The following is a 27,116-nucleotide window of genomic DNA, read 5'->3' as shown; positions in this document are numbered from 1 at the left end:
CGGAAACTTGAGCCAATCACTCTGGATCAGAAATGTACGGGGGCTGCCACATTGGTAGGTCAGGGAGCAGTTGTTGCTGTTTTTGTAGGGGGTTAACTGCCTTGCTCAAGGGCAGAACGACAGATTTTTCACCTTGTTGATTTGGTGATTCGAACTGGCAACCTTTCAGTTACTGGCCTAATGCTCTAACCACTAGGCTTCATGCATACTCTTATGTGTAAAAATAAAAGCTATGAATAAAATGGCTCTTTTCTCACAGCACAAATGTTATACTCTGAGAAACAATGTGGACATGGGCCCTGATCTAATCTCAGCTAGTCTCACAAGGTGTCCTTTGATGTCAGTACCTGTGAGGTGAAGTCGTGCTGCTGCAGCTGCCGTCCCTCTCTCAGGTCCCAGCACCGTACTGTGTTGTCCAGCCCCCCCGTCCACAGTTTGGTCCCATCGTTGGAGATGTCAATACAGCTGGCCCCGTCAGTGTGACCCTGGAACTGCCTGGGGAGCAGAAAGATCACATCAACACCCAGCCATTTAGATGTAATCCATAGTCTATAGCAGGGGTCTCACAACCTTCTCTAGCATGAGAGATACTTAAAAAAAAAAAAAATTGCGAGCTACTCGTTTTTTTCTAGCTTTCATAGGCATATTTTTCTCTTCTCCTCTCCCCTGCAACTTTTCCCCAGGTCCTTAGCGTGCAAGAAAAGGTAGTGCACTTTTTTCTGCCAATATACCAGGTAAAGTAATGGTTAAACTGACTGATTTTTGTATTATACTAATTCGATTTCAGAGGGGGTTAATTAACAACACTAATCTGTGATTATTTCCCCAAATTATGTTTTATATTTTCCCAAATTATGTTGTTTTCTCAGTTTTATTTTTCCTTGTTTTACACTCTCAAAATTACAATTGTTCATAGAGAAACAATGAAATTGGATTTTCTGAACATGAACATATTTAGATTGTTGCGTTTAATTCCCCTTTAATTGTGCATCTGGCCCTTTAATTGCACATCTAGCGAGTGAGGAATGTGCCGTCTAATGTGCCAGTCTAGCGATGGTTCTGTACTTCCGCTGCTCAATTCATTGCAAAGTTTGCAATTAAAAAATAATGGATACAAATTATATACCGTACTTACTCATGATATACTTACTACTTTGCAGTTAACATTTAATTGAGACGGTTTTAGGGAAAGTATTTTTGTCAACCAACAAGACAATTATCACATCAACTAGCTACACACAGAGTGATAGACAAACGCACACAACACAAACAGACAGGCAATAATTAATTGGCAGATATTGTGTTAGGTTTGGCTTTTTAAGCCAATAGTGGTTAACAAGGGGTGGGATAATAACAATGTTGATTAGATAGTAGCTGGGAGCTTGCGGTGTCTGATTCTTGTGAGATTTGTTAATGACAGTTTGCAGTGGAACATGTGAAAATGGCCTATGCTTTCAGAATTGTTTGGTGAGCAACTCATAAGCGGGCTGCGAGCTACTGGTAGCTCACAATCAACCTGTTTGAGACCCCTGGTCTATAGCCTCCAATCCTGAGCTCTCCTCCCTCTCTCTCTCCTGCCCTACCCTCCCAATCTCCTCCTCTTACCTGACCAGTGTCTGGTTGTGCAGGTCCCAAACCATGATGTTTCCCCCCTATACCCTTCCTAACCACCTCCTCATCCTCTTACCTGACCAGGGTCTGGTTGTGCAGGTCCCAGACTACGATGTTGCCGTCACTGCAGCAGGAGAAGCAGACCTTGTTGTCGGGGGAGATGGCCAGAGCGTAGCAGGCCGGGGCAGAAGACGTCAACTCCGCCTTGATGCGGGGAGTAGGTGTGGCCAAGTCCCAGATTGACAACGTGCTGGCCTCGCCTCCAACAATGAGGGTCCGCCCATCAGGGAGGAGCTTGCAGGAACGGATGTAGTTATCCCTATTCTGATTGGGTAACAGAGAAAATAACTCCAGTAATTAAGGTGTGAAACATGTGACTGTGTAATGGGCAACATAAAATCCACAGCAGCAAAAATGAGTCCTCTCAGGAGTGTAACATCAGTAATGCAGCCTCAGCAGTACCACCAGGGGAAGAAATTACACCCCAAGAACATTGCCCTTCAAGAAAACTATTTTTTATGGACACTGGAGAGCATTAAAACAACTACCCGTCTCTGTATACTTTTAACTTCTGCCTATGTGGTGACCAGGGTTTGAGTGCGTCCATCCTCTCGCTCTTCCCACCCCCTTCGTTGATCTTTGTCAGTGCATCTGTAGCTATCCATCTATGACCACTGTCAGTGTGTGTGTCCTTCCACTCACCAGACAGTCAAGCTGGGCCATGGCACTCTTGCTGCCAGGCTGGCTGATGTCCCACACCTTGACACAGCCCTTGCCGCCGGTGTAGACGTGACGTGTGGAGGTGCTGATGGTGACGGCACACACCACCTCTCCGTGGTTCAGAGTGTGGATCTGACGGGCATGCCGCGGGATGCCCGGGCCCAGCAGGGCATCCGGAGGGAAAGGCACCGGCTGCATCTGTCCATCCGCACTGACATGGAAAGAGTAAGCACTGGAGAGAGGCAGGAGGGAGGAGGAGAAGTATAGTTGTTACTTTACAAGGCTGAAGCTTGAGGTTAACCTCCAACAATAAAACCCTACAATAACAACAGAGGAATATGAAGACTGTTTTATAACAGTGTAATTGTGCTGTGGTCAGAGAATAAGAGGGCGTGGTGACCGTATAGGAGGTTGTGGTAGCAGAGGCAGAGAGAACAGTACTCACGGCTTTCCTGAGGCAGCAGACTGCAGGCTGGCGGGTAACCCTGGGACCCTCATGTGGGGGTGAGGAGACTCATAACCCACCTGGGGGACAGGGACAAAGAACATATGTTAGCGCAGGCATCTGACAGAGCAGTCACAAGTCAAACTCCCAGAAAGCCTTCTCAAAATCACATAGTAGATTTAGAACGTTTTCCCACAGTGAATTATAACATTCCATAAGGAGATATAATTGGTGTATGAAGTCATGCAATTGGATGACAATAAATGTAATCAGTATGTGCATATATATATATATATATATATATATATGAAAGCGCTTTCTTTCCCTCCACTTCATCACTCTCTCACCACTGCTGATCGTCCGTATCCAGCTGCTGCTGCGGCTGCAGAGCCATTCATCTGGGGGGAGACCAGGTGGAGCCCAGCCCCGTAGGCTGCTGCTGCCCCCGCCAGTTCCCCATTCACCCCTGGAGGGGGCAGGCCAAATGCCCCGGGGGGGTACGCCCCCTGCACCGCCAGAGGGTTCCTCAGACCTAGAGCTAATGGGGAGAAGAGAAAGGGGGAGAGGAGGAGAAGACGGAAGATAAGATTGTGAGAGAATCGATAAAGCAGCAAATTATAAAACACTGTTCATAACCTTAGAAGGCTAGAATCCAACCAGTAGCTGATGTTTATCAAAATCAAATGATTTGTCACATGCTTCGCAAAACAACAGGTGTAGACCAACAGTGAAATGCTTACTACCCAACAACGCATAGAGAAAAATGTAACAATAGAAAAATAATAACACAAGGAATAAATACACAACGAGTAATGAATTATAACCTAGCTATATACACAAGATACCGAGTCGATGTGCAGGGGTACGAGGTAATTGAGGTAGATATTTTTTTTATTTGACCTTTATTTAACTAGGCAAGTCAGTTAAGATCAAATTCTTATTATCAATGACGGCCTAGTGGGTTAACTGCCTTGTTCAGGGGCAGAACGACAGATTTGTGCCTTGTCAGCTCGGGGATTCGAACTTGCAACCTTTCGGTTACTAGCCCAATGCTCTAACCACTAGGCTACCCTGCCGCCCCATGTACATATAGGTAGGGGTAGAGTGACTAGGCAACAGGAGAGATAATAAGCAGTAGCGTATGTGATGAGTTAAGAGTTAGTGAGAAAGGGGGTCAATGCAGATAGTTAACTAAATAGCTACTCGGACTATTTAGCAGTCTTATGGCTTGGGGGTAGAAGCTGTTCAGGGTCCTGTTGGTTCCAGACTTGGTGCATCGGTACCGCTTGCAGTGCGGTAGCAGAGAGAACAGTATGGATTGGGTGACTGGAGTATTTTACAATTTTAGGGCCTTGCTCTGCAATGACCTTAAAATAATACTGAACAAAAATATAAATGCAAATATTTAGAAGATTTTACTGAGTTACAGTTCATATAAGGATATTGAAATAAATGAATTAGCCACTAATCTATGGATTTCACATGACTGGGCAGGGGTGCAGCCATGTGTGGACCTTGGAGGGCATAGACCCACCCACTGGGGAGACAGGCGCAGCCAATAAGAATGAGTTTTCACCACAAAAGGGCTTTATTACAGACATGTGTTTATGTGTGTTTTTTGGGGCCTGCTGTATGTCGAGCTCTGTTGTAGTCACATTGATAAAGGTGTCAGAAACAGAATCCCACAGTTCTTACCTTTCTCACAGTACTAAGAAAGTATTCGTAGGGTTAATTTGAAACAAAAATGTACTTTGAGGGTAGTATACAATATTATCTGTTGTTTAGAAAAATGCCACCAGAGGGCATCAGAGTTGAGGTTTAACAGTTAGCACAGAGGAGTTCCTGTGGCAGCTCTGATCCTCTATGCAGGGTTCCACATCAAGTAGGATCAAACACACAGCTCAATGCCACAGAAGAGATCACCAGACCACTACTGCACTCTGCTGGCTAGTTTGCCACACTGTAGTGTGGAGCCACTAGACTACATAGAGAGATTCTGGGAGAAGAGTGATGCATTCCAATAGACTGAAGCAACGTAATAATGAAACAGTTCAGTCACAGTCCTTCACCTCTCTTAATCTCGCCGTTTAAAGGTTCCCGCATAGCTCTCAACCCCACAGGCAGTAGGCAGACGCATCAGTTAACCCACATCAAGGGCAGTTTGGATCGCTCAGCTGTTTGGAGCGTGGTTTACCATTTTGATTTATGCCATGGACCACAGATACTGAATATAGATGGAAACTCTTGGCAGCTTCAGATAAAATGGTCTGGTAAATGATCATGGCTGGTATATTGAAGACCCTTTAAAAACCTAGTGAAAACTGCAATGTAAATACAATCCATGATCACGATGGTCTTGTGGTTGGTCTTACCCAGAGGGTCAACGCCAGGTTTGCCAGGGAGGGAGCGGAACTGTGGGGGGGCACTGGGGCCAGGGGTGGAGGAGTCCTGGGAACTGTGGGGGGTGCCTGGCTTCATACCTGGGGTACTGGACTTCTCCCTCTGTTAGAGAAAAAGAGGGAGGGAGAGGGGTGAAGAGAGAGAAAGAGACCGAGAGAGATCGGGGCCGAGAGAGAGAGATGGGGGCGAGAGAGAGGGGGAGAGAGATCGAAAGAAGCAGTGAGAGAAAACGACAGTGTGAATGAGAATGTCAATGAGAATGTGAGGGGGAGTGAGAGAAGGAGAGAGTGTGATGTGAATGTAAGATGTCCTTCCATCACAGCTATCAGAAACACTAGGTGCTAATACTGTAGAATTACACAAAGGACATCCAACATGAAGAAATCCTTTTGGAATGGATGTCATATTTAACAGATGACTGCTGCTCTTTGTATCTAGAATAATATATCTATGCTGAGGAAAGATCATGCCCAAGGAGATAAGTGTGTGTGTAGAAACGCAGTAATTCAGTAAGGCTCAGCACGGCTAGGGTCACATGGGGCCGTGAGCATCCTTGACACTGCGTATGAAGCTGAATTGAAATATCATCACTGAAACTAAGTGTGTAGGCTGCGCATGTCTCACCATACATACAATCACTCATCTGACTCTGAGCATAACTGTATGAAGCTCTGTGTGTGTCTGTGTGTGTGTGTGTGTGTGTGTGTGTGTGTGTGTGTGTGTGACAACGTCATGTAATGGACTGATCCTGAGCATACCGGCGGCTCCCGGTCCTTGCTGCGGGAGGGGGAGGCTTGGCTGCTGGAGGAGGCCAGGGACGCGGGGCTGGCCTGGGGAAGGGCGTCTTTACGGGAGGGGGGCAGTTTGTCCAGGCCGTTTTCTCTGGACGAGTAGGAGTGCACACTGCGGGGGGATGAGGGGTCCTGCGGGGTCACAGAGACGGGGTGGGGGGACGTTAGTCCACTAGACGTGGTCCCGCTGAGTGTTTCTCTCATCAATCTGAATCAGTCAATTATCAGAGTCAATTTGGGTCTGACCTGAGGCGCAGAGATGGACCAACTCACCTCATCCACCACCAAATTATCATCACTCTTATCCGCATCGCTGCCCTGCAATCAAAATGTGGGCTTTTAGTTAAAAATGGAACACACACAAATTAACTAATTACTGAACACAAACACCCACAATTGGCAATCAACTTAGTATACTAACATAATCTGTCATGAACTCCTTCTCGTCAGCTTTCCTCTTCTTCCCATTGCTGAGGTAGTCTGCTGAACGGCCCTTATCCCCGTTGGACATAGAGCTCTGAGGAGGGAAGGATAACGAAGTGAGAGGGACTGTTTAATCATGTCAACTTCATAACCACCCTGGCGAAATGTGATGAAAAAAAAATCATCACAGAGCCTCGACTGGGGTTCAGTGTCCGTGAGGGCGATAGAGAATGGAGATGTAGTATGGTGTACTGTACTATGTTGTAGCGTACGTGGGTGTAGGGAACTTGAAGTGTAGTGTACTCACCGGTCCAGCCTCGCGGTCTACGTCCATGATGGACAGCATCGCCCCGCGTCCCCGCAGCCAGCCAAAACAGAGCAAACACAATACAGCATGACTATCACCATTCTCACAAACACACAGCTAAAAACATGCCCCAGCCCATCCCAACCTCACATTAACCAACCACAACTACTCTAAACCCAACCAAAACCAACTCTCCCCATCCAGCCTAACCCAAACCTGGCCAACCTAATCTCCCATCATCCCCATACCTCTGTGGTGCTCTGCGGCGGCTGCAGCAGCAGCAGCCTCCATGTGGGCCCTCTCATGGCCCTCTTTGGCAGCCAGCTGGGCCCCCAGGGCCCCGGACAGGGCCAACAGGCCAGACCCACCGCCCAGCGCCAGGCCAGGGTGAGGGAGGCCCCCAGGGTGGGGCCCCATTTGCAGGCCCTGCAGACCCTGCAGGCCCTGCAGGCCCTGGGCCACGTGCTGAGAGAGGTGCTGCGCCTGCAGCTGTTGCTGGAGGGAGGAGAGAGAAGGAGAGAGAAAACAAGACAGGGGTTGAGTTGTGGTCTACTGGGTTAGAGGTGGACTGGACAGGGGAGGGGCTGAAGGGAGAGGTATACAGAGAGAGGTGTCACAGAGAAGGGTGTCTCCATTAATGGAGGAGCCCATGCATGGTGCCATCCAAATGGAGTGCGAGTGGAGGAAAGGAGTGCCTCCCTAGGAGAGAGAACACTGCCACAAAAATCAAACCATGGAGTGCATGGTTGGAATGATGTGAAGGCAAGAAAATCATTGTATTATTTTTAGTTTTAATTCTCAGACTAAGAACTGATGTGTGATTTGAAACGTCATTCCTCTGGTTTGGTGAGGCCATGTGTTGTCTCTTGGCACCCAGCGTTGTGCAGACACACAGATAGTGTCATCTCTCCTTCTCTTCTCTCACTACGTTTCCTAACAGTCTCATCTCAACCTGTTCCTGTTAGGTCCACACTAAGGGACCAATTTGTGTGTGTGTGTGTGTGTGTGTGTGTGTGTGTGTGTGTGTGTGTGTGTGTGTGTGTGTGTTGGAAGGAGGGTGAACTGGCTATCCACAGAAAAACAAAACAAAAGAGGCAAAAATAAAGACGTATGAGAGGATGAAGGGACACACTGTATGAGGTAGAGGGGGGAGTCCACGTACCCCTATAGACGCATTTAACTCCCCCATAGTCACCTGCTTGGCGCGCTCCATGGCCTGGACCACCTGTTGTTGGTGCTGTGGGACAAACCAAGGTAACAGTGAACTTGAAAGGAAAGGTCTGAATTTTAACATGCTTTACAAAGTCAATAATAATACATCAAGACCAGTATTAAAGCATGTGGTATAAAGTATGCACATGTTTAGGAGGAATAACAGTCACGCTTCGAAGCTCCATAAGGGTTCATGTCACTGTGTAAATGTGTGTGCCTGCTGCATCGAGGTATGTCAATGTTTTACTGTGAGTTGTTGGGTACTAGCAGCATGCATGTGCATGCCTCAGGGTGTAGGTGGCTGTCAGAGAGATACTGAATGTGTTACTGATGTGTTAATATGCATGACCGTGTGTTTTTGTGTGTCTGTGTTTGATTTGCGGTGTGTGTGCGCATGTCTATGATTGATTTGCAGTGTGTGTGTGTGTGTGTGTGTGTGTGTGTGTGTGTGTGTGTGTGTGTGCACGCGCGCCTGTCTTCAGGTGATCTCACCTCCTGTGACAGGAAAGGGATGAGCTGGGCACAGATCACGTTCAGCCGCTTGGCGATCTCTGTCTGCAACACACAAAAAATAGAGATTGCGTGTGAGGACACCGTGTGTGTGCTCATCAAAGCAACACACACCCCAGAACCTGAGCAGGTCTGGCTGCGAGGGCCAGTGTTGTAAATATTTCAGCTCCTCACATTTGGTCCATGCAAATCCAAACACTGCCAAGAAGCCCGGGTAAAATATTCATGGCCAGTATCGAATGTGACCACCCATCCCAGAGTGTGTGTGGCTACCTGCTGGGAGTCAATGGGCTTAGTCTGCCAGCTCTTCCTCCCTCCATCTCCTTCTCTCACTACCATTAGTGAAGTAATCTGCCATGTGCTGTATCAGAACCATACTGTCTCTCTCCTCTCCTCTCCTCTCCCCCCCCCACACAGAGTAATGATATGCATGCAGAGATCATGATGACAACATCATTATGACCGGGGGCCATTTTCCTGCTGACAGCTAGCCTCTGCTGTACCGTCTCCCTCTTCTCTCGACCAGGCCAGGCGACACAGCCCCACACCATTCCCTACCAACTGATTTATTGACGCTGTGGTAAACTCCCACCCCCCCTCCTCTTTCACACTCTTCCTCCTCTCCCTTCTTCCTCTTGCCTCTGCTCATCTCACCCCCCATTCAACCCTCATCCTCTTCCCTTATTCTGCAGACAGGCAGTACAGACCCCCTCCTCTCCTCTGCCACCCCCACCCTTCAGCACTTGCCTCCATAAATCCATCAGCACCCTCACCAGGGACACACAATGATTTCTTGTTAGAGAACGCCAACTACTAAATGACATCTTCAAGAGAGCGGGAGCCAGGGAGATCGGAGAGAAGTGCACGTGGTGGGTGAGGGAGAAAGCAAAAAAAACGAGAGACCGTGAGCAAGTGAGCGCAAGGGAAAGAGCATAAATAGGGGAGTACAAAATGGGAGAGGGAAATGAAAAGAAGGGGGAGGGGAGAAGGAGGCGGGGAGGCTCTTGTGCCGTTGAGGAAATGAAAGCCAATGAGGCAGGATGCACAAGGAGGAGGATGGGGGAGTGAGAAAGAGACAGAGAGAAGGAAGGAGGAGGGCAGGGTGATTCGTGTGGCTTGTCAAAAGCAGAGCGATTGAGATGGCAAAACGAAGGGAGAGAGCAGACGCTCTGAAGGCAGTGACCTGATTTAAAGTGAAATTCAGCATGGACTATATGTCTGCAGGAGAGAGGGAGGAAGAGGGGGAGACGGGATGGGGTGTCAAGGAAAGACAGAGGCGCGGGGGGGGGGGGGGGGGGGGGTTATGATAGAAAGAAGGTGAGAAATGGAGAGAAAAGGAGAGGGGGTTATATAGAAATTAGACTAAGGGATATAAGGATAGAGAGACAGAGGAGGTTATAGAGAGAAAGAGATAAAGGGATAGAGGGAGGGATAGAGGGAGGAGGAGGGTGAAGTCAGTAGTGGTAATAGACAGGATTTATGAGGGGAGAGAAGAGGATGTTCCGGCTGCTTTGGGAAGGAAGGGCACATCTCGCCTCTCGTCTCGCCTTGTCTGTCTAGAAAAAGGAATTCGGTTTGCAAATCCTATTAATGCAACAGCAGCATAGTGCCATGGGTCCATCATGGGCGGGTTAGCATGTTGTGCTGGAGGCCAGTTCACTAGATTCTCCCAGAAGCATAGCATACATACATTACTCATCTAGTCGCAGGTCGACTAGAGAGGGAGGTTAGACTCACCTGTTTGTGCATTTCAATATTAAGGCCGTAGGACATCTCGTAATACTGTAAAAGAGAGACGGAAATTGATGGTTGTACATTTGCATATATGCAGATCTACGATAAAAAAAGTACCTTTCAATGCTGGATGAGTGGGCGAGTCGATTTGCTTGGTTTTATTCATTTATTTAATGACCTCAGCTCTGGGCTATGCCAACCTGGTATGTGAGCACAGAGATGGTGGTGGTGTCAATCACTCGGTTCAGAGCAAGGATGGAAAATCGTTGTCGGGCAGAGCTGAAGTCATTTTAAAAACTGACGTTGTAGTGTGACATTCTGACATGTCATTTTCAGCAAGGTTGGTTAAGGAGTAAAAAGTGAGGTGGTTGACAGCTAGGTAGAAGAAATAAAGAAATGGCAGCGTTGAGAGCTTTTTGATGGAGCAGTGGACTCCATCCCTCTATATTCTGCAGAAGTGTGTGTGTTCAATAAAAGGGCCCTTCCTGGCGGCTGGCTGTTGTGTTCTGCCGGTGTGCCAAGATTCAGAGCTGTTGCTAGGCGACTTGCAGACTCCAAAATTCTGAGCTAAAAAGAAGAGAGAAATGGGTGGAGATGTATGCCAAGCGCCGGGGCTGTGCCAGACTGCCACATAGCTTCTTTTGCCACAGTGGGCACTGGGCAACACACAGTCAGCTGTGGTTAGGGCGCTCTCTGATCACAGCCTCGTATGAACACCGCCAGGAATGTGGAGGATTACCCATATCAGAGCTGGAGACAACACACGCACACTTCAAACATACACACAACGTAATATGTGCTGTGCTGTGTGTGTGCTTGCATACGTCTGTGGTCCATGTGGTTTCCAGTGGGTGTGATGTGTAATCCCTTGCCAGATGCTGGCATGAGTGGTACAGTGTAGTCAACAGACAGACAGACAGCTGTCTGTGTGTTACCAGAGAGAGAGTTGTCTTGTCTGTCTGCTCCGTTTGGGAAAGCTACACAATGGATCTCAACTCTTCTCCTGCAGAAATTAACCATCAGCATGGTGTTCGTTAGAAAACCCAAGGTTGTGGATGGGGAGTGTGTGCATGAGTTCTTGCGGGTCTCACCATGACGTAGTGTCTCTGGATCTCAGTCTTCTCTGTGGCCAGTTTCTCACACTCCATCTTCAGGCTGTAGGAAAGATTTAGAAAAGGGTAGAAACTCTATCATAATACTGTTCTATTTCTTCGGATACATACAGTACATCTAAAAAGTTGCCCGATAGACAGAGCCTGAAATATATTAACATTAACACAGGTCCATATTTAGTAGGCAGTGCAGACACCTGCAGCTAGATTTGTCCCAGCAAAGATAGGATTGGGCTGGTGACAGGACATTATCACTTCAGAGCACACCAGGAATAGATGACTCACGCTTGGCGCTCAACACCAAGCCAGAACAGACCAGGCAAGCCAGGACCAAGGTGTCATAGAAGGGTAGGGTACGCGACGCGCCTCTCCCTCCCTCCCGATCCCTCCGCTCTCCCCCTTCCAATCTCCCTCCCTCATTCTTTCTATCAGTCCCCTCCTCCCTCTCTCCGTCCCTTTGTCTGACCCTTCCTCCCTCCGTATGTCCCTGCCAAGTCACCCTGTGACCATGCCGCACCAAGGCAACCCAGGGATCCTGAGCCCAGCACGCACACAGCCCTCCATTAAAAAGAAAAGATTCACCCATTTTGAATGTTATTGTTTTTGTGCATCTCTGCATGATGTTCCATCGATTCCCAGAGTCAATTCATGTTTATCAGAGCTATTGCCATTCAAGCAGGCAGAAATTCAGCCGCTCACTACACTGGAATTTAATAGGAGATTGTGAAAGCCATTGACCATATTTTTGCAATATTCCTACCTTGAGAAATGTGTCATTTAACTGAGGGTCCATCACCTTTCTCTTATTTGCCTGCCTTTTTAGTCCAGGCTGCATTGCATGGTGCCGTTGCGAACGTCAGACTTGATCTGCAGGTTGAACATGCTGAGATTGCAGACTCCTAAATTGATAGTGCAGTTTTTTTTAGGCGATTATACAGCTAACTAGCTACTTCATATGCTGATATTGACTTCGGTATTATTGTGTGTAGCTACATTTGCTAGCTAGCAAGCCAGCCCATAGAGCATTGCATTGTGTTTATTTTTAGACAACTTGAACTGTAATACATTTCCACATGTTGCTACCAACCTTATTATAATGACAAAATTAAACATTTGTTCACAAAAGATATCGTTCTCACATGAGTGTTATTTAACATCATAAATTATATGAATTAGTGGTTTTGGGTGGATTTTTCCTTTAAGGAACTAGCCAGTCAGCCAACAGCTCCCTCCCGTGTCCTTTACTCACACAACCCCCCCCCCTCATTTCCGTTCTCCTCTCCACCTATCCCCTGGGCTGTATTTCACCCCGGCGGGCACGCTGCTGACTTGTTTGCGTGCGGCAGATTTATGCGGGGGTGAGCTACGAGGGCCTGGGAAATTAGAATATGATTAATACTGCAACATTACCAGGCTGCAACAGGTAATAACAGCACATCCGCTCCCCTTCAGAAGGCCCGCGCTGCCGCCCATAATTGACTCATTTATCACCGCCAGGGAGGGAGGGAGGGGGGAGGAGATGGAGGGAGGGAGGATGGCAGAAAGCTCGGGGGATTACATTTATTCCCCTGATAGATTTTGTTACAGTGGAATTGCCGCTCTGCAGAAGTCACCTATAGCAGGATTTCTGAGAAGTGACAATTCTATCTGTATCTGTTCACCTAGACCTGGGCATCTCAGAAGGGTGACTTTCCTCACGTGTGTGGTACACGATACATACAAACACTAGGCTTGGGCGGTATACCGTATACCGGGGTATTTAGAAAGTCACAGGATGGTTTTTCGATACCGTCAATCATATTTCTTTGAAGTTTTTCTATAAATGTTAATATTTTTGCTACTTTTTAAGTAAATACCTGCAATACATAAGGATATAAAGCATATCACGTTCTTAATTTCACCGGTCACATTATTTTACATTATGAAGCGTATGATAGTTCCCCAGAACAGGTGAGCCAGTCACGTCTGTTTGTAAATAGCAAGACTGCAGAAAGCAGAGCAGGTGAGTTCAGCTCCCTCAAAACATGAAACATCTGTGGCATTGTGTTGTGTGACAAAACTGCACATTTTAGAGTGGCCTTTTATTTCATCTCATGAAACATGGGACCAACACTTCACATGTTGCATTTATATTTTTGTTCAGTATAGTGTCATTTTCATCAGTTGACAACAGAAGTGCAACGCTATTTGGCTGGTAGCCACACAAAAAAGCAAGGAATTTTTTGCAAAAACAATGCATGGCCATCATATTGCTCATGTTTATCATAAAGAATGTAGCCAGCTACATTTCCTAATGTTTTGCTTAGTTAATCTTGCATTTAACCAGAGAAAAGTAGGCTACACCGAGAAAAGTAGGCTACACCGAGAAAAGTGGCTACACATCAGTCAGAGCGCTGTCGGCTGATAGAATTCCCATTCATGAATTCTCATCCTAGTGGAGAAGTGCAACTACAGCATAAAATTAGTCTGATGCTGAGTAGAAATTATAATAAGAAGCATTTTAGATAGATGTGTGTATTTATCAACATTTTTTCTGCGTGAAACACACAGAATGTTGCATTAACACGACCCCTAAATTTATCTTGCTAGTTATCTAAGTAAGTGATTGAATTAAAATCAGGACACTGGGGATCATATAGTGTTAGCTTTCTGCCGTGTTTGAGAAGTCAAAAACCTTTGGATAAGTTATCTGTACAGCTGTCACTGAGATGGCAGGGAGAGAAAAAGAGAGAACGAGCGACAGGGGGAGAACGAGTGAGAGCACAGGCGAGCGAGCAAGAACGAGCGCGATAGGAAGAGAGAGAGCGCGAGAGATGGGAGCCTGCTATGCAGCAGCGTCCCCTCTGCTCTCCTCCTCTCCGTGACAGCAGATAAGATGATCGTCGGAATGCGCTACAAATCTGGAGCCTGCCACCACTCAGACAGCTCTGTCGGCAGAGCACCATTACCCCACGCACACACGATTACACAGAGGCATGTATGTTCACTGCACACACACTCCCTCCCTCACAAGCACACACACTAGTGTATTGCAGAATACATTGTATGGCTGGCTCCACAGGGTGACAGAGCTATAGTAGCAGGTGACTAATGACGATGCTACATCTGCGCTACCTCTCCTTCTCACAACCCTCTACCCACACACCTGCATGGTGTTAATTAGGCCATGCAATGGCACGTGTCAAAACGTCTTGCAATGGAGAATGAAAATGAGCGTTTCTTATTGGACGAGCCCAGGTAGTCTTTCCCCATTGTAGTCCACTCCTGAAAGTGGAAAGTTGTTTACTCTAGTAGAATGCACATGGTGCAGTTTCGAAATTGGGTAGTGCATCATCAGTTCCTCTCCTCATGTCAGTCATTGCATACATTAGAGAGCTATTTATAGCTCAGAAATGGCCTAATCAACTAGCACGTGTCAGCTAACGTTTTTTTAGCTAGGTTTTTTAGCGCATTGATTTTGTTGTAACGTTTGAGTCACTAAAATATCACATGAACACACAAGACAATAGTAAAATGTGTAGAATTGCAGTATTTAAGAGGGGGGGGATTCCCAATGCTGGAAGGGGGCCCTGAGTGAAAACGTTTGAGGACCCCTGTTCTAGACAGAAGAGAAGCTGGATGTAGACCTATCTAATTATAGACACGTTGACTAACAAATAGCCTACCAAATGTAGGAAATTATAAACAGAAAAAATATCTAAAATGATGCTTAAACTTTTTATTTTTCGCACGCCCTGTCAAAATTGTTCCGCCGTCTCTGCGCTCACACACAAATGACACACCAGCGAACCACTAGACTTTCATCATCTCCCAACGGTGTGAGCGAACACGCCCTAAACAAGAGCTTATTCAGATTGACGAAAGTTGGAAGAGGGGCATCGGGACAAAATGTAATTGACATGATATGTACATAAACTTTTAAATTTACATTTGCAATAGAATGTCCATGCCGAGAGAGGGTTCACAGTTCTGATGTACCGTAAATATCACAGTTAGTTAGCCATAAGTATGCAAACTAGCTAGCTTATGTGAGCAATTATTCATGCATCTACCATATTACTCTTGATTAATGCAACAAAACCATAATACACTCTTGAATAATGCAACAATTCACAAGCAGGTAACAGACATTTGTTTTCTTGTCCATGCACTCATTCATTTAGCTGCAAGACAGTAACATAGCCAAAGTGGCACAGCTGCTAGCTAAATAACGTTGGCCAACGACATTTGCTTCATCAAGTAGCTAACTTTAGCATTGTAAAAAAATTATATTTACCGCTCTAAAACGAATATAAAAGTACAGTAACGTTATCATACAGTGTCATTCATATTATACAGCGCTAGGTAGCAAACAAAAAAAAATATCTGCATCCTCCTCACATACTAACTTAGCTCAATTCTGTTTACACTGCCCTGCTTGCAGGGGGGCAATTGTCAGGAGTGTGGTGCATGACCTCTGCAGGTAGCGGTCGAGACAAGTTCTCAAGTTTACATTACAATAAAAGGTCTACACAAGGCTATTTTCCTCAGAATCTCTGGGCAATCTCTTGTAGTGAGAAGAGGCCCAAAGCTGCAATTTAGACACACAATAGCATGGTAACCCCAAACAGACCCCTCCCTGTTCTCTGTACTAACCAGCATGTGTGAGTTTACAGTAAAGGTTGCGTGTGTGTGTACGTACACACACACGGCTAGTTTACTGTAAAGACTCAGTCCTTTTAAGACTACATGCCCACAGACCCACACCCGCATTAAAGCTAATTTAAGCACCAACCAGTAACCACCCCACCAACACATGCTCAGTCACTAGGGTTGCAAAATTCCAGGAACTTTCAATAAAATCACTGGTTTCCCAGAAATCCTGATTGTAGGAGTCCCGATTTCCTGTTTATTACCTTCTGATTGTGGGAGTTTTAGGGAAAACCAGGTAATTTCTTAAAACTACAGAATTTTAACTGCTAAACTGCTTGCTGTGATGATACACATGGATCGGATGTTTACTAACACGTTAGTTCTAGTTTGTTGACTACCGGTATAATGTTAATATGGTGACAATGATGTAGGCGGTGTAACGGTCAGCAGTAATGGTATGAAGGTTTGGCTTTTGAGAGGATTTTGCGCCTGGTCACAGACAACTGTGTCGTGAACTGAAGTCCACAAGCGAAGGGAAAAGGTGAGAGGGGGAGAGCGCATAGATGCGAGAAGGAATTATACAATGAGCAAAGTGATGATGCTATATGTGGCTGCTATGAAAGTGTACTGTGTGTGCGGGTGATCAGGGGTGTATTCATTCCGCCGATTGTTGCTAAACGTTTCTTAAACTGAAGCAAACTGAACGAAACGGGGGGGACCTACCGGAATATGTCCAATAGAAACTATTTTTAGTTTCAAAACAGAACTGTTTGGACAAAATCACCCCAGGCCCCAGTTTACCAATGTTAAGTTCATCGTTAGGATCCTATGGTTCTAAGATGACCTTAGCCTTAAGATGCTTTGGGAAAATCAGATCAGCTAGATGCAGGCAAGAGTGTGCAAGGTGGTATTGAATGCATCACTGTCTGTCACCTTGATTACTCCAATTTGTCTCTCGACCTGTGCGCCTACATTATAAATGTTAATTTGTGGGCTAGCTTGTAGCAACTTCATGATGGGTAAATGGCAAATTCTCGTATAATTTAGTAGTCTAAACCTATCAATGTTACATTGAACTGGGTCAATGGAATATGAACGACAGTCATCCAATATGTTGTGATAGAAAAAAATGCTCATACATTTTTTTTGTCCTCCCTAATCTTAATCAGCACCGACCGCCACTGACATAAACCCAATGTTCCATCTGCTCAACACAGTCGGTTACACAAACACATTGTTGTTGAGCACAGTCCTGGTATCAAACAGTGCAATACTTGCAGAGCAGTAGAGAGGAGCGTGTGCTCTTGAGTGTTCCCTGAGTGGCAGCATGTTAACATTCTGAGAGCCTCTCCTTCACTCCAGACCTCAATACAAAACAACACACTTACTAGGCTACATGTGGGCCAATGCTGCTGTTCATATGGAAACTGTTTCTGTGTCACACACTCCCCAGTCACAACGACCAGTGTGTGTGTGTGTGTGTGTGTGTGTGTGTGTGTGTGTATGTAGAGAGACCTACTGTAATAAGAGCTTCATATTTCAGCAGCTTCTCACTGTCTCCCTCCAGTCTGCTGATTAGAGGTTGTTTAAAGAGCAGCTGCAGAACACACACAGTGCACCCACCCACCCACAACTAACTTGGCAGGCACAAACAAGTATACTTCATGTAGTAATGTGACAGCTGTACAATAGGTGACCCACCCATCTAGCTGTTTAATTAATATATTCCTCTTCTATAAAAGGTCCACATATCTAGTATCACACACACACAGAAAGAGATACACGCGCAGACACACACATAATCACAAAGACAGAGAGAGACATGCAAACACACACACAGCTCATCATTCCTAATCCCTTTACCTCCGTCTCTTTCCTGCCTCCTAATCCATTTTAGCAACAGCAATCAGGCTCCAGCCACGATCAATAGGTCCAAAATACTAACCGAAGCCCTGCTATTTCTAGCCCAGATCTGTGTGTCAGGCTGCGTTTAGCTTGTCTGTCTCTGTGTGCGTGTGTGTCTGTGTGTGCACACCATGTGTTTTACCCAGAGTAAGTCTGATTAGTCTGTCAGTAATAGGACTGTAATAGAGGAGAGTGTGTTGATGAGATCCTCTGTGGGGAGAGACCTGCAGCTTGCCTGTGTCTGCTGAGGGAGGCTAAGCAGGTCACCCCTAACCCAATAGACTGGTGTCTTACCTAAACATGCTTTGCATAACCATTTGCATGTGGCTCGCTGCCATAGAACGCTATAGTAGAATCTAGAATCTGCCACAGAATGCAATATATTAGATGGAAGATAATGGATTCAGTGTTAATCAAGCAAGCGTGGTTGTTGCCAAATAATATTTTGCGTTATTAATGCTTCAGATGTTTTATGACAGGTGCAGGGAGAGCGGTGCTACGAGAAACAGGGCTGCTGCCTGACCAGGCCAGTGTTCTGGCTCGGAGACGGTTGTTGGACTGTGGTGTGATACTGTGATTGGGCCGGCTGCTGAGTGCCAGCGCTGACGCTCGTAGTGCGATCCAGAGGTATGTCTGGAATCAGCCAGGCCCGTTTAAACGCTGGCCTGCTGTTTGTATGGCGAGCCTTTGAGCTGGAGGCTTGGTGGGGAGGAGGAAAGGGGAACATACAATAGGAGTTAGCTGGGGGAGGGGGTAGAATAGCCAATTCTGGCTGGTCGAATCAAAGTGGGGGACTGTGTGAAGGTATGCCAAGAGAACAGAGGGAGGTAGAGCAGAGCTGGCTGGGAGTCAGGCTGAGACGCAACAGCCAGCTAGAGTCCCACAGTCAAAGCTATTCAGGCCTTCTCTGGCTACATTCCTCAACATCAGAGCACACATCAAACACACAGATACAGAGACATACAGGAAGACACACACATCACACACACACTGATAGACACACATTTTTGTATTGTTGTGAAGTCTCAATCTTCTGAAACTCCTTCCCCCAACAACAGAGAACCAGCCCCCCCCAACGCCCAGCAAACTACGCCAAGAAAACGTGCAAAGCATTGAAACCCATAAACACGTAGAAAGACTCATGTTCCATTTCATCTACAAACTAAAGGATGAAGAAAGCCTATGAGCCTCCATCCATTGTTGTGGTTCCTTCTGTTTCCTTTCCCTGGCCCCCTTTCTCCAATGTACTTTGCTGTCTCTCTCACATCTCCTTCTTCCTCCCCCTTAGAAAAAGCTGAGGTTGAGGTCTGTGGGCGTTCTAGAACAGATCTAGTATATAACCAACCCACTTTCGCTTCTTGTCATGGAAGCCTAATAAGATGTTAAGCGGTTCTCCAACCACTGGTGGCCCCTGTAAGCTACATAAGCTGTAAGCTAGCACACAGACAGACAGACAGACAGACAGACAGACAGACAGACAGACAGACAGACAGACAGACAGACAGAGAGAGAGAGAGAGAGAGAGAGAGAGAGAGAGAGAGAGAGAGAGAGAGAGAGAGAGAGAGAGAAAAGGCTGCAGTGTTTTTGGTTACATGGGGAGGTTATGTACCTGTGGTACTGGGTCTGGAGGAACTGGAACTCCTCCTTGATGCGGTCCAGGGTCTCTGGGTATGTGAGCTTCAGGGCCTGGGGGGTTCCCGAAGCTGCAGCTGCCGACGCCGAGGACCCAGGGGGTGGCTGGAGAGGTGCCTGTGCAGAAAAAGAATAAGCACTGTGAGCATATAATTGTAAAAAGTGTGAAAATGTTTCAGACAACACACACTATATACTTAATATATTTTGCAGTGATTTGGCAATGTTCTCAGATTCTCAAAAATGGTATACGCATACCCATTTTATCACTGTATGTTTACATTCCAAGTTAGGTCAACATCCTTCATGTATGAATCAAATACCAGATGAGTGCCAAACAATAATTGTGTGTGTGTGTGTGTGGGGGGGGGGGGGGGTCCTATGAGAGATGTGATTGTATGGGGAACAGTGGGAGTGAGTTGGAGAGCCATGATGAGTGAGCTGAAGCTGAAGGACAGAGCTGAAAGACACAGAGGCGTGTGTGGTATATGTGTATGGCGGAGAGGGGAGGGAAGATGAGGGCGAGACTGTACGGAAACCAGGGGAGTCAAGAACCATTGTGATGTGACAACAAAAAAAGTGTCAGGGACAGATATGTGAGGGACACCAGGAGGGAGAGGGGAACAAGGGGCTCTTGACCAAATTAAGACACTTGTTTAATGTTTAAGTCTGGGTTGGAAGAAAGGAAGGAAAAGACAGTGGGAGAATAGGGGACAGAGCACATGGGTGGTACCCACAACAGCCTGGCCCTCCTCTCTGGTCCCTCTCTGCGGGACTTTGAGCAATTAGTTAGCAGGGCCTAAGGGGTAATGCTGCAGGACAGCCAGACAAAGGGCCTGACCGCTGGGCTAGCGGCTGTCTGTCTGTCTCTCTGGTTCTCTGTCAATGGAGGCCCACCCCACTGCCCTGATGCTAAAGCTACAGATGAGGACAGAGGAGAGGCAATGTGTGTGTGTTTGTGTGTATAGGAAACATTTGAGTGGGTTAGCTCGACTCGTGGGCCCTATGCAGAAGCATTAGACATTAGTCAAATGAAGTACGAGGCTTGTTCATTCTGCTGGATTCCCTGGTGGAGAAGGATAACTGGGGAAGGGAGAGGTCGAGAGAGAGGACATGCTGAATGTATTCAGCACTGGGTCCTGCATGTGATTGCAGTGTGGACCTGTACAGCACCACTAAAAGCATACAGGTATGCATGTTAGCATGAGACACTGAGTGTGTCCATGTCTACATAAACTTCACAGAACAGCGCGAACTGGCTCTAACCAGAATAGAAAGGAGGGAGGCCCCGGTGCACAACTGAGCAAGAGGACAAGTACATTAGAGTGTCTAGTTTGAGAAACAGACACCTCACAAGTCCTCAACTGGCAGCTTCATTAAATAGTACCCGCAAAACACCAGTCTCAATGTCAACAGTGAAGAGGCGACTCCGGGATGCTGGCCTTCTAGGCAGAGTTCCTCTGTCCAGTGTCTGTGTTCTTTTGCCCATCTTAATCCTTTCTTTTTATTTGCCAGTCTGAGATATGGATTTTTCTTTGCAACTCTGCCTAGAAGGCCAGCATCCCGGAGTCGCCTCTTCACTGTTGACGTTGAGACTGGTGTTTTGCGGGTACTATTTCATGAAGCTGCCTCCCACTCCTCTTTCTATTCTGGTTAGGGCCAGTTTGCGCTGTTCTGTGAAGGGAGTAGTACACATGGTTGTACGAGATCTTCAGTTTTTCACATGGAATAGCCTTAATTTCTCAGAACAAGAATAGACTGACAAGTTTCAGAAGAAAGTTATTTGTTTCTGGCCATTTTGAGCTCCAGATACTCAGCTAGTCTAAAGAAGGCCAGTTTTATTGCTTCTTTAAATCAGGACAACAGTTTTCAACTGTGCTAACATAATTGCAAAAGGGTTTTCAAATGATCAATTAGCCTTTAAAAAAATGATAAACTTGGATTAGCTAACAACGTACCATTGGAACACAGGAGTGATGGTTGCTGATAATGGACCTTTGTACGCATATGTAGATATTCCAAAAAAACATTTTTTTAATCCAGCTACAATAGTCATTTACAACATTAACAATGTCTACACTGCATTTCTAATCAATTTGATTGTATTTTAATGGACTTTTTTTTTTTGCATTTCTTTAAAAAAACAAGGACATTTCTAAGTGACCCAAAACTTTTGAAGGGTAGTGTACATGAACATCTTCCAAATATTGAGTTGCACCCCCTTTTGCCCTCAGAACAGCCTCAAACTCCAATGCTTCCCACAGTTGTGTCAAGTTGGCTGGATGTCCTTTAGGTGGTGGACTATTCTTGATACACATGGGAAACTGTTGAGTGTGAACAACCCAGCACCGTTGCAGTTCTTGACAATCAAATCGATGCGCCTGGCACCTACTACAATTCCTCACATAAAGGCACAAATCTTTTGTCTTGCCCATTTACCCTCGGATTGGCCCACAAACAATCCCTGTCTCAATTGTCTCGAGGCTTAAAAATCCTTCTTTAACCTGTCTCCTCCCCTTCATCTACAGTGATTGAAGTGGATTTAACAAGTTACATCTAAAAGGGATCATAGCTTTCACCTGGTCAGTCTGTCATGGAAGAGGTGTTCCTAATGTTTTGTACACTCAGTGTACATGCACAGTGGGGTCCGAAATTGACACCTTTGATAAAGGTGAATATAAAATTATATTATTTTATGCTATTACAAATTGCTCAGAGAAAGATTGTTTAGTAAGTAAGAATTTTTTTCTCAAAAAAAGGTAGGGGTCAAAATTATTGACACCTCCGTTTTCAATACCTCACCTTTTTCTAAAATGTTTTATGAGATTGGATAACATTCCTCCATACAGAATCTTTCCAGATGTTTGACATTCTTCGTCAGCGCTTATGGACTGTCCCCTTCAATTTAAACCACAGGTTTTTAGTGGGGTTCAAGTGTGTACTTGGGGTTATTGTCTTGCTGGAAGATCTACTTGTTGCCACTTGGCTAAAACATCCTGGTACTGGGCAAAGTTCATGCCATTGACCTTAACAAGGGCCCCAGAAACAGTGGAAGCAAAATAGCCCCATAACATCGAAGATCCCCTACAATATTTTACAGTAGGTATTGGTTTATTTCCTGCATATGCACCTTCTTTCGACACAAAACTCACCACCGGTGTGCGTGGCCAAAGTGTTCCATTTTAATGTCATCAAGCCAACATCAAAATTCACAAATACATGGTTAATTGACCACAAAAATCAACATGCAGTCTCCGGACTTGAACCCCATTTAAAACCTGTGGTTTTAATTGAAGAGGGCAGTCCATAAGCGCAGACAAAGAATATCAAGGATCTAGAATGTATAGAGGAATGGTCTAAGATCTCTCCCAATGTGTTCTCCAATCTCATAAAACATTTTAGAAAAAGGCTCAGTGCCATTATCAAATCAAACTTTATTTGTCACATGCGCTAAATAAAAACCTTACCGTGAAATGCTTACTTACAAGTACTTAAGCAACAGTGCAGTTTAAGAAGAGTTAAGAAAATATTTACCAAATAACATTTAAAAAATAAAGTAACAATAACGAGGCTATATACAGGGGGTACTGGTATGGATTCAGTGTGCGGGGGTACATGTAGGTAGGGGTGAAGTGACTATGCATAGATAATAAACAGCGAGTAGCAGCAGTGTACAAAACAAATGGAGGGGGGTCAATGTAATAGTCCGGTGGCCATTTGATTATCCTCACAAGGTGAGGTATTGAAAACAGGTGTTAAAATGTTGGACCTGTACCGTTGAGGAAAAAAATACATTACTTGTTAAACAAAATCTCTCTGAGCAATTGTATTAGTATAAATAGGTTTCCCCATTTTCTGTGCATACAATAAAGCTCAGTATTTGACTTATTTAAGTAATTTTTGCTCATCTTTAACAATTGTGTCAATAATTTCTGACCCCACTGTATAAGTGTACATGTACGTGCGTGCGTGCGAGTGTGACAGAGAGAGGCCAGGTCTGTGGGGGAGGGGGGGAGGAGAGGAGCAGTGCTAAGCCTGGTGGGGAGAACAAAACAGAGCTGGTCCACTGAGGTTCAGGAAAGGGGTTGCTCATTGTTCAGCCTCTAACGAGCTCCTCTCCCCTGCCTGCCTGCAATCCAACTCAATCTGCTGGCCAGATCCTCCCTTTCAGAGCACAGGCAGGGAAACACACACACACACACACACACACACACCAGTCTCTCGTTCACTTTCGCAAACGCACACACCCCCCAATTACTCTTCACAGGCCAGAGAAAGGAGCCTCAGGAACAAGAGCACCAAGGCCATTTTGTGGAAGGAGGAGGGGGAGGGAGAATACTGCCCTTCTCTCCCTCTCTATCTCTCCATCTTCCACTCTCCCTTTTTTTTTGCTTTTCACCTCAGTGTGTACGTGCTCCAAAGAACAGGTGCATAGAGCCTCCCTCAGACAGAAATGGGGAGTGTGGGATCGAGGCTGAGTGTAGTTACGTTCAGCGATGGGGGAAATGTATTAAGACAGGAAACTTCTGCCTTGGCTTCTGCTAACATCAGCCATTCGGGCTCCTAAGCACAGGGCCTGTTATGAATCAGGCCAACGTCAGAGTAGATACATGCAGGCACGCAGCAGACCCCTGTGGCCCCTCATGGAAACAACAACATGAAAGAGTGGAGCGCTGCGGAGCAGAGCTGACCCTTCATTAGCGGTCAGTCAGATGACTCTGACCCCTCTACCTTGCTGGTCAGCTGCTCTGGTTTAGTGTGTGATGTCAGAGGTCACACTGTAGACCTAGCCACCATGGGATTACCTAATCACCAATCCAGCCAGGCAGGCAGGCAAACAGAGATCTCTTCAACTCTACATTTATTCTCCAGTACAATACAATCCCTCTGATTACTCCAACTGATCCCTTTTGTCCTTATAGGAAGGCAGGGAATGTGCCGAGCTCAAAAACAGCCATGTGCTTTCCATCCTGCCAGGAAGAGCAGTACAGTTCAGATCCAGAGGCTAAAGGGCACCATCCCTGTAAAGAGGCCATAGGCAGAGTCAGGCTGCCATCTGATCAGCCACCTCCTTCCCCTGAGTCCCCTAGTAATCTGCCCTGGTCGAGCTCAGCAAGGACTAAGTCAGTTGTATGGGAAGAATTTGCTAAATGTTAATTTGTTCAGTAGTGTCTTGTAAACCCATGTGGGCTGGGCAATGGTAGGTGTATGATACTTAAATAAATTATATCAATCAATAATGTAGTAATTAAATCAGGCCCAGGCTGGGAAAGGTAGAGTGGTAGGAAAGAGGAGTGAAGAAGTGGAATGGAAGAGAGGGGAGGTGGAGGCATCTCGGGACCATAATGGCTCTAAATCAGGCCGAAATTGTGTACAATGGGCCTTTAAATAGGCAGGAGGAAGCCCAACAGGGCCATCCGGGTTGACATGATTCCCAGCCAGGAAGGACTGCGCTGGACTGGAGCTAGGCTGGCAGGGCAGCAAACACAGCCTGCTGCAAACTACCGATGCTTCATATAGAGAGTCTGGCTGCTATTAAAAAAGGCCTACGTGCTAACACACACACACGTACACAGATGCACATAGTGAGGGAGACATGCACAGAGAAATAAAAAATGCCATGCAGGCACACACATGCGCAGAGATACACACAAAGGACACACACACACACACACACTCTCGCTATGGAACTAAGTGCGGCATTCCCTGCATGCAGGGTTGACTACTCAAACTCGCCCACAAGGCCTGAAAACTAGCCCCCACAACAACAAAAAAATTGCAGCAAGAGAGGAGTTGCCACAATTAACCAATAAACCCTTTTTCTGTAACATTATCGACCGAATTAAGAAGGAACCTCGATTTAACTTTAACGACCTAAGATGCGAAATTCAGTTTTCCATCAAAATTATTATTATTGCGAGCTAAATGTGACTAATAAACAAATTTGATTGTCACAAAAGAAAATAATTTGCCCTTGTTAAACTTAAAAAAAAAAAAATGTTAGACTATTTTCTGGCAACTGTGCCTTTATTATGTTCCAAAGTTATGACTAGAACCTGTTATAAATGGCCTGTTTGGGAGATTGACATGCCATTTCAATAGGCATAGGCTAGGCCTACTGACTAAACACTGGGTTTATGATTGTAATTCAACTTTGCCATGGTTTGGTAAGCTAGATGCAGGTAGACTATAGCCCCTTAGGCCTACATATCATTTCAGATAACCTACACACAGTAGCCTAGGCAAGATGTAAGATGAACGATTCAGCAGCTTGCTTAGTTCTAATTGACATTCAACATGAATAGCGATGCGATTTTCACAGTAAGCAGTGCTTCTGTTGCCCAATAGCCTGCTGGAATAGGCTACCGAGGATGGGGTCGTAATTTCAATCACTGAATCAAATATGAATAATATGGATATGAACTGAATTGGCCTATGCTTGTCAACAACAGCCAGTAGTTATTTTTACCTGTAGCCTAATCTGACTGACTGTTACTGTCAACCTAATGCATTCTAACAGCTGATCTGTGATCTGATAGAACTGTGACCATGATCACAATCGATAACTTCCAGTTTCATTAACTAAACATACCCATTAATAATTGTGCAATAACAAGGCTACAACAACAAACTGAGGTTACAGGCTATTTATTAAATCCATTCAGGTAGGCAACACAAGTGGCACAAATTGATTTGCAATGACTCCAAATTTTAGAACAGAATTTTAGCGGCCTTTTAAGCATTCTGGTAAAGTTAAATAGTTAACACACACACGGACGCAGGGGTCTAAGACACTGCATCTCAGTGCAAGAGGCGTCACTACAGTCACTGGTTCGAATCAAGGCTGTATCACATCCGGCCGTGATTGGGAGTCCCATTGGGCAGCGCACAATTGGCCCAGCGTCGTCCAGGTTTGGCAAGGGTAGGCCGTCATTGTAAATAAGAATTTGTTCTTAAGTGACTTGTCTAGTTAAATAAAAGGTTACACACACACATCACACTGACCAAAACTTTCTTTTGCTGGCATTTATGTATGTCCCCATTACCAGTAAAACATCATCAAAACCTATGTCTTTCACTTACTTGCTGTGCTTTTTCATTGTTCATTTTTTCAGTCGTTTCATTCTCAACCAGGATTTCTATGGAACGCCATTTGAGTATTTGCGTGTCAAAAAAAAAACTATTTAACACTATTTGTTTCTAAATAATCTTGTTGACCAATCAGGACCTGATTATGATTGCAAATCACATAATAATTTAACACGTTCATGAATTTTTTGCGTAGTTATTACACATTGATTACTCGATCACTCGTATTCGACGATACGTATGTTATGATGCTGGTAAAGTTGTCTCGCGCACCTACAGTGCTGGTCATAAAAAAAAAGCTAGCTAACTGATGGATGCAAATAATGTTCTTCCTCAAAAACATAGCAAAACGTCAATGGTTCAGTAGCTATAGTTAGCTAGCTAACTATATAGCTAGGTGTCATCACCTAAAATAACCCAAATTTATAAGACAGTTCTTATTTGATTAATGGTCAGACCCATCTATGTGAAGCTAGCCACAATAACGATTAGCCACAATAGTGGACTTTGCAGTTAGCCTTCAAAACAAAAGTATGGCATAATTCTACTATTTGTTTTCATTTGCATCACTGTCAATTACACTTTTATTTTGA

The 27,116-nt window shown here is 45.4% G+C and overlaps 1 protein-coding gene across 3 annotated transcripts in view; it reads right to left on the bottom strand.

Moving 5' to 3' along the window:
* The window catches only part of LOC139541047 (transducin-like enhancer protein 1), a 41,315-nt gene that overhangs the window by 4,070 nt on the left and 10,129 nt on the right, over positions 1-27,116 (bottom strand). The window contains exons 2-17 of one of the 3 annotated variants that reach the window (XM_071345218.1): positions 19,412-19,551; positions 11,245-11,308; positions 10,157-10,201; positions 8,402-8,464; positions 7,860-7,934; positions 6,946-7,192; positions 6,698-6,714; positions 6,389-6,484; positions 6,241-6,285; positions 5,935-6,099; positions 5,149-5,278; positions 3,124-3,314; positions 2,777-2,856; positions 2,314-2,563; positions 1,688-1,935; positions 348-495 (exon numbers count right to left, since the gene is read on the bottom strand). In XM_071345218.1, coding sequence (XP_071201319.1) covers positions 348-495; positions 1,688-1,935; positions 2,314-2,563; positions 2,777-2,856; positions 3,124-3,314; positions 5,149-5,278; positions 5,935-6,099; positions 6,241-6,285; positions 6,389-6,484; positions 6,698-6,714; positions 6,946-7,192; positions 7,860-7,934; positions 8,402-8,464; positions 10,157-10,201; positions 11,245-11,308; positions 19,412-19,551 — 2,004 coding nt within the window. Of the gene's footprint in view, positions 1-347; positions 496-1,687; positions 1,936-2,313; positions 2,564-2,776; positions 2,857-3,123; positions 3,315-5,148; positions 5,279-5,934; positions 6,100-6,240; positions 6,286-6,388; positions 6,485-6,697; positions 6,761-6,945; positions 7,193-7,859; positions 7,935-8,401; positions 8,465-10,156; positions 10,202-11,244; positions 11,309-19,411; positions 19,552-27,116 lie in introns of all 3 variants that reach the window. The other 2 variants (XM_071345216.1, XM_071345217.1) reach the window with 2 other exon arrangements.

The sequence above is a fragment of the Salvelinus alpinus genome, chromosome 16, assembly GCF_045679555.1.
Source record: "Salvelinus alpinus chromosome 16, SLU_Salpinus.1, whole genome shotgun sequence".
In the NCBI taxonomy this organism is placed as follows: domain Eukaryota; kingdom Metazoa; phylum Chordata; class Actinopteri; order Salmoniformes; family Salmonidae; genus Salvelinus; species Salvelinus alpinus.
This window is presented reverse-complemented; position numbering and strand designations above follow the sequence as displayed.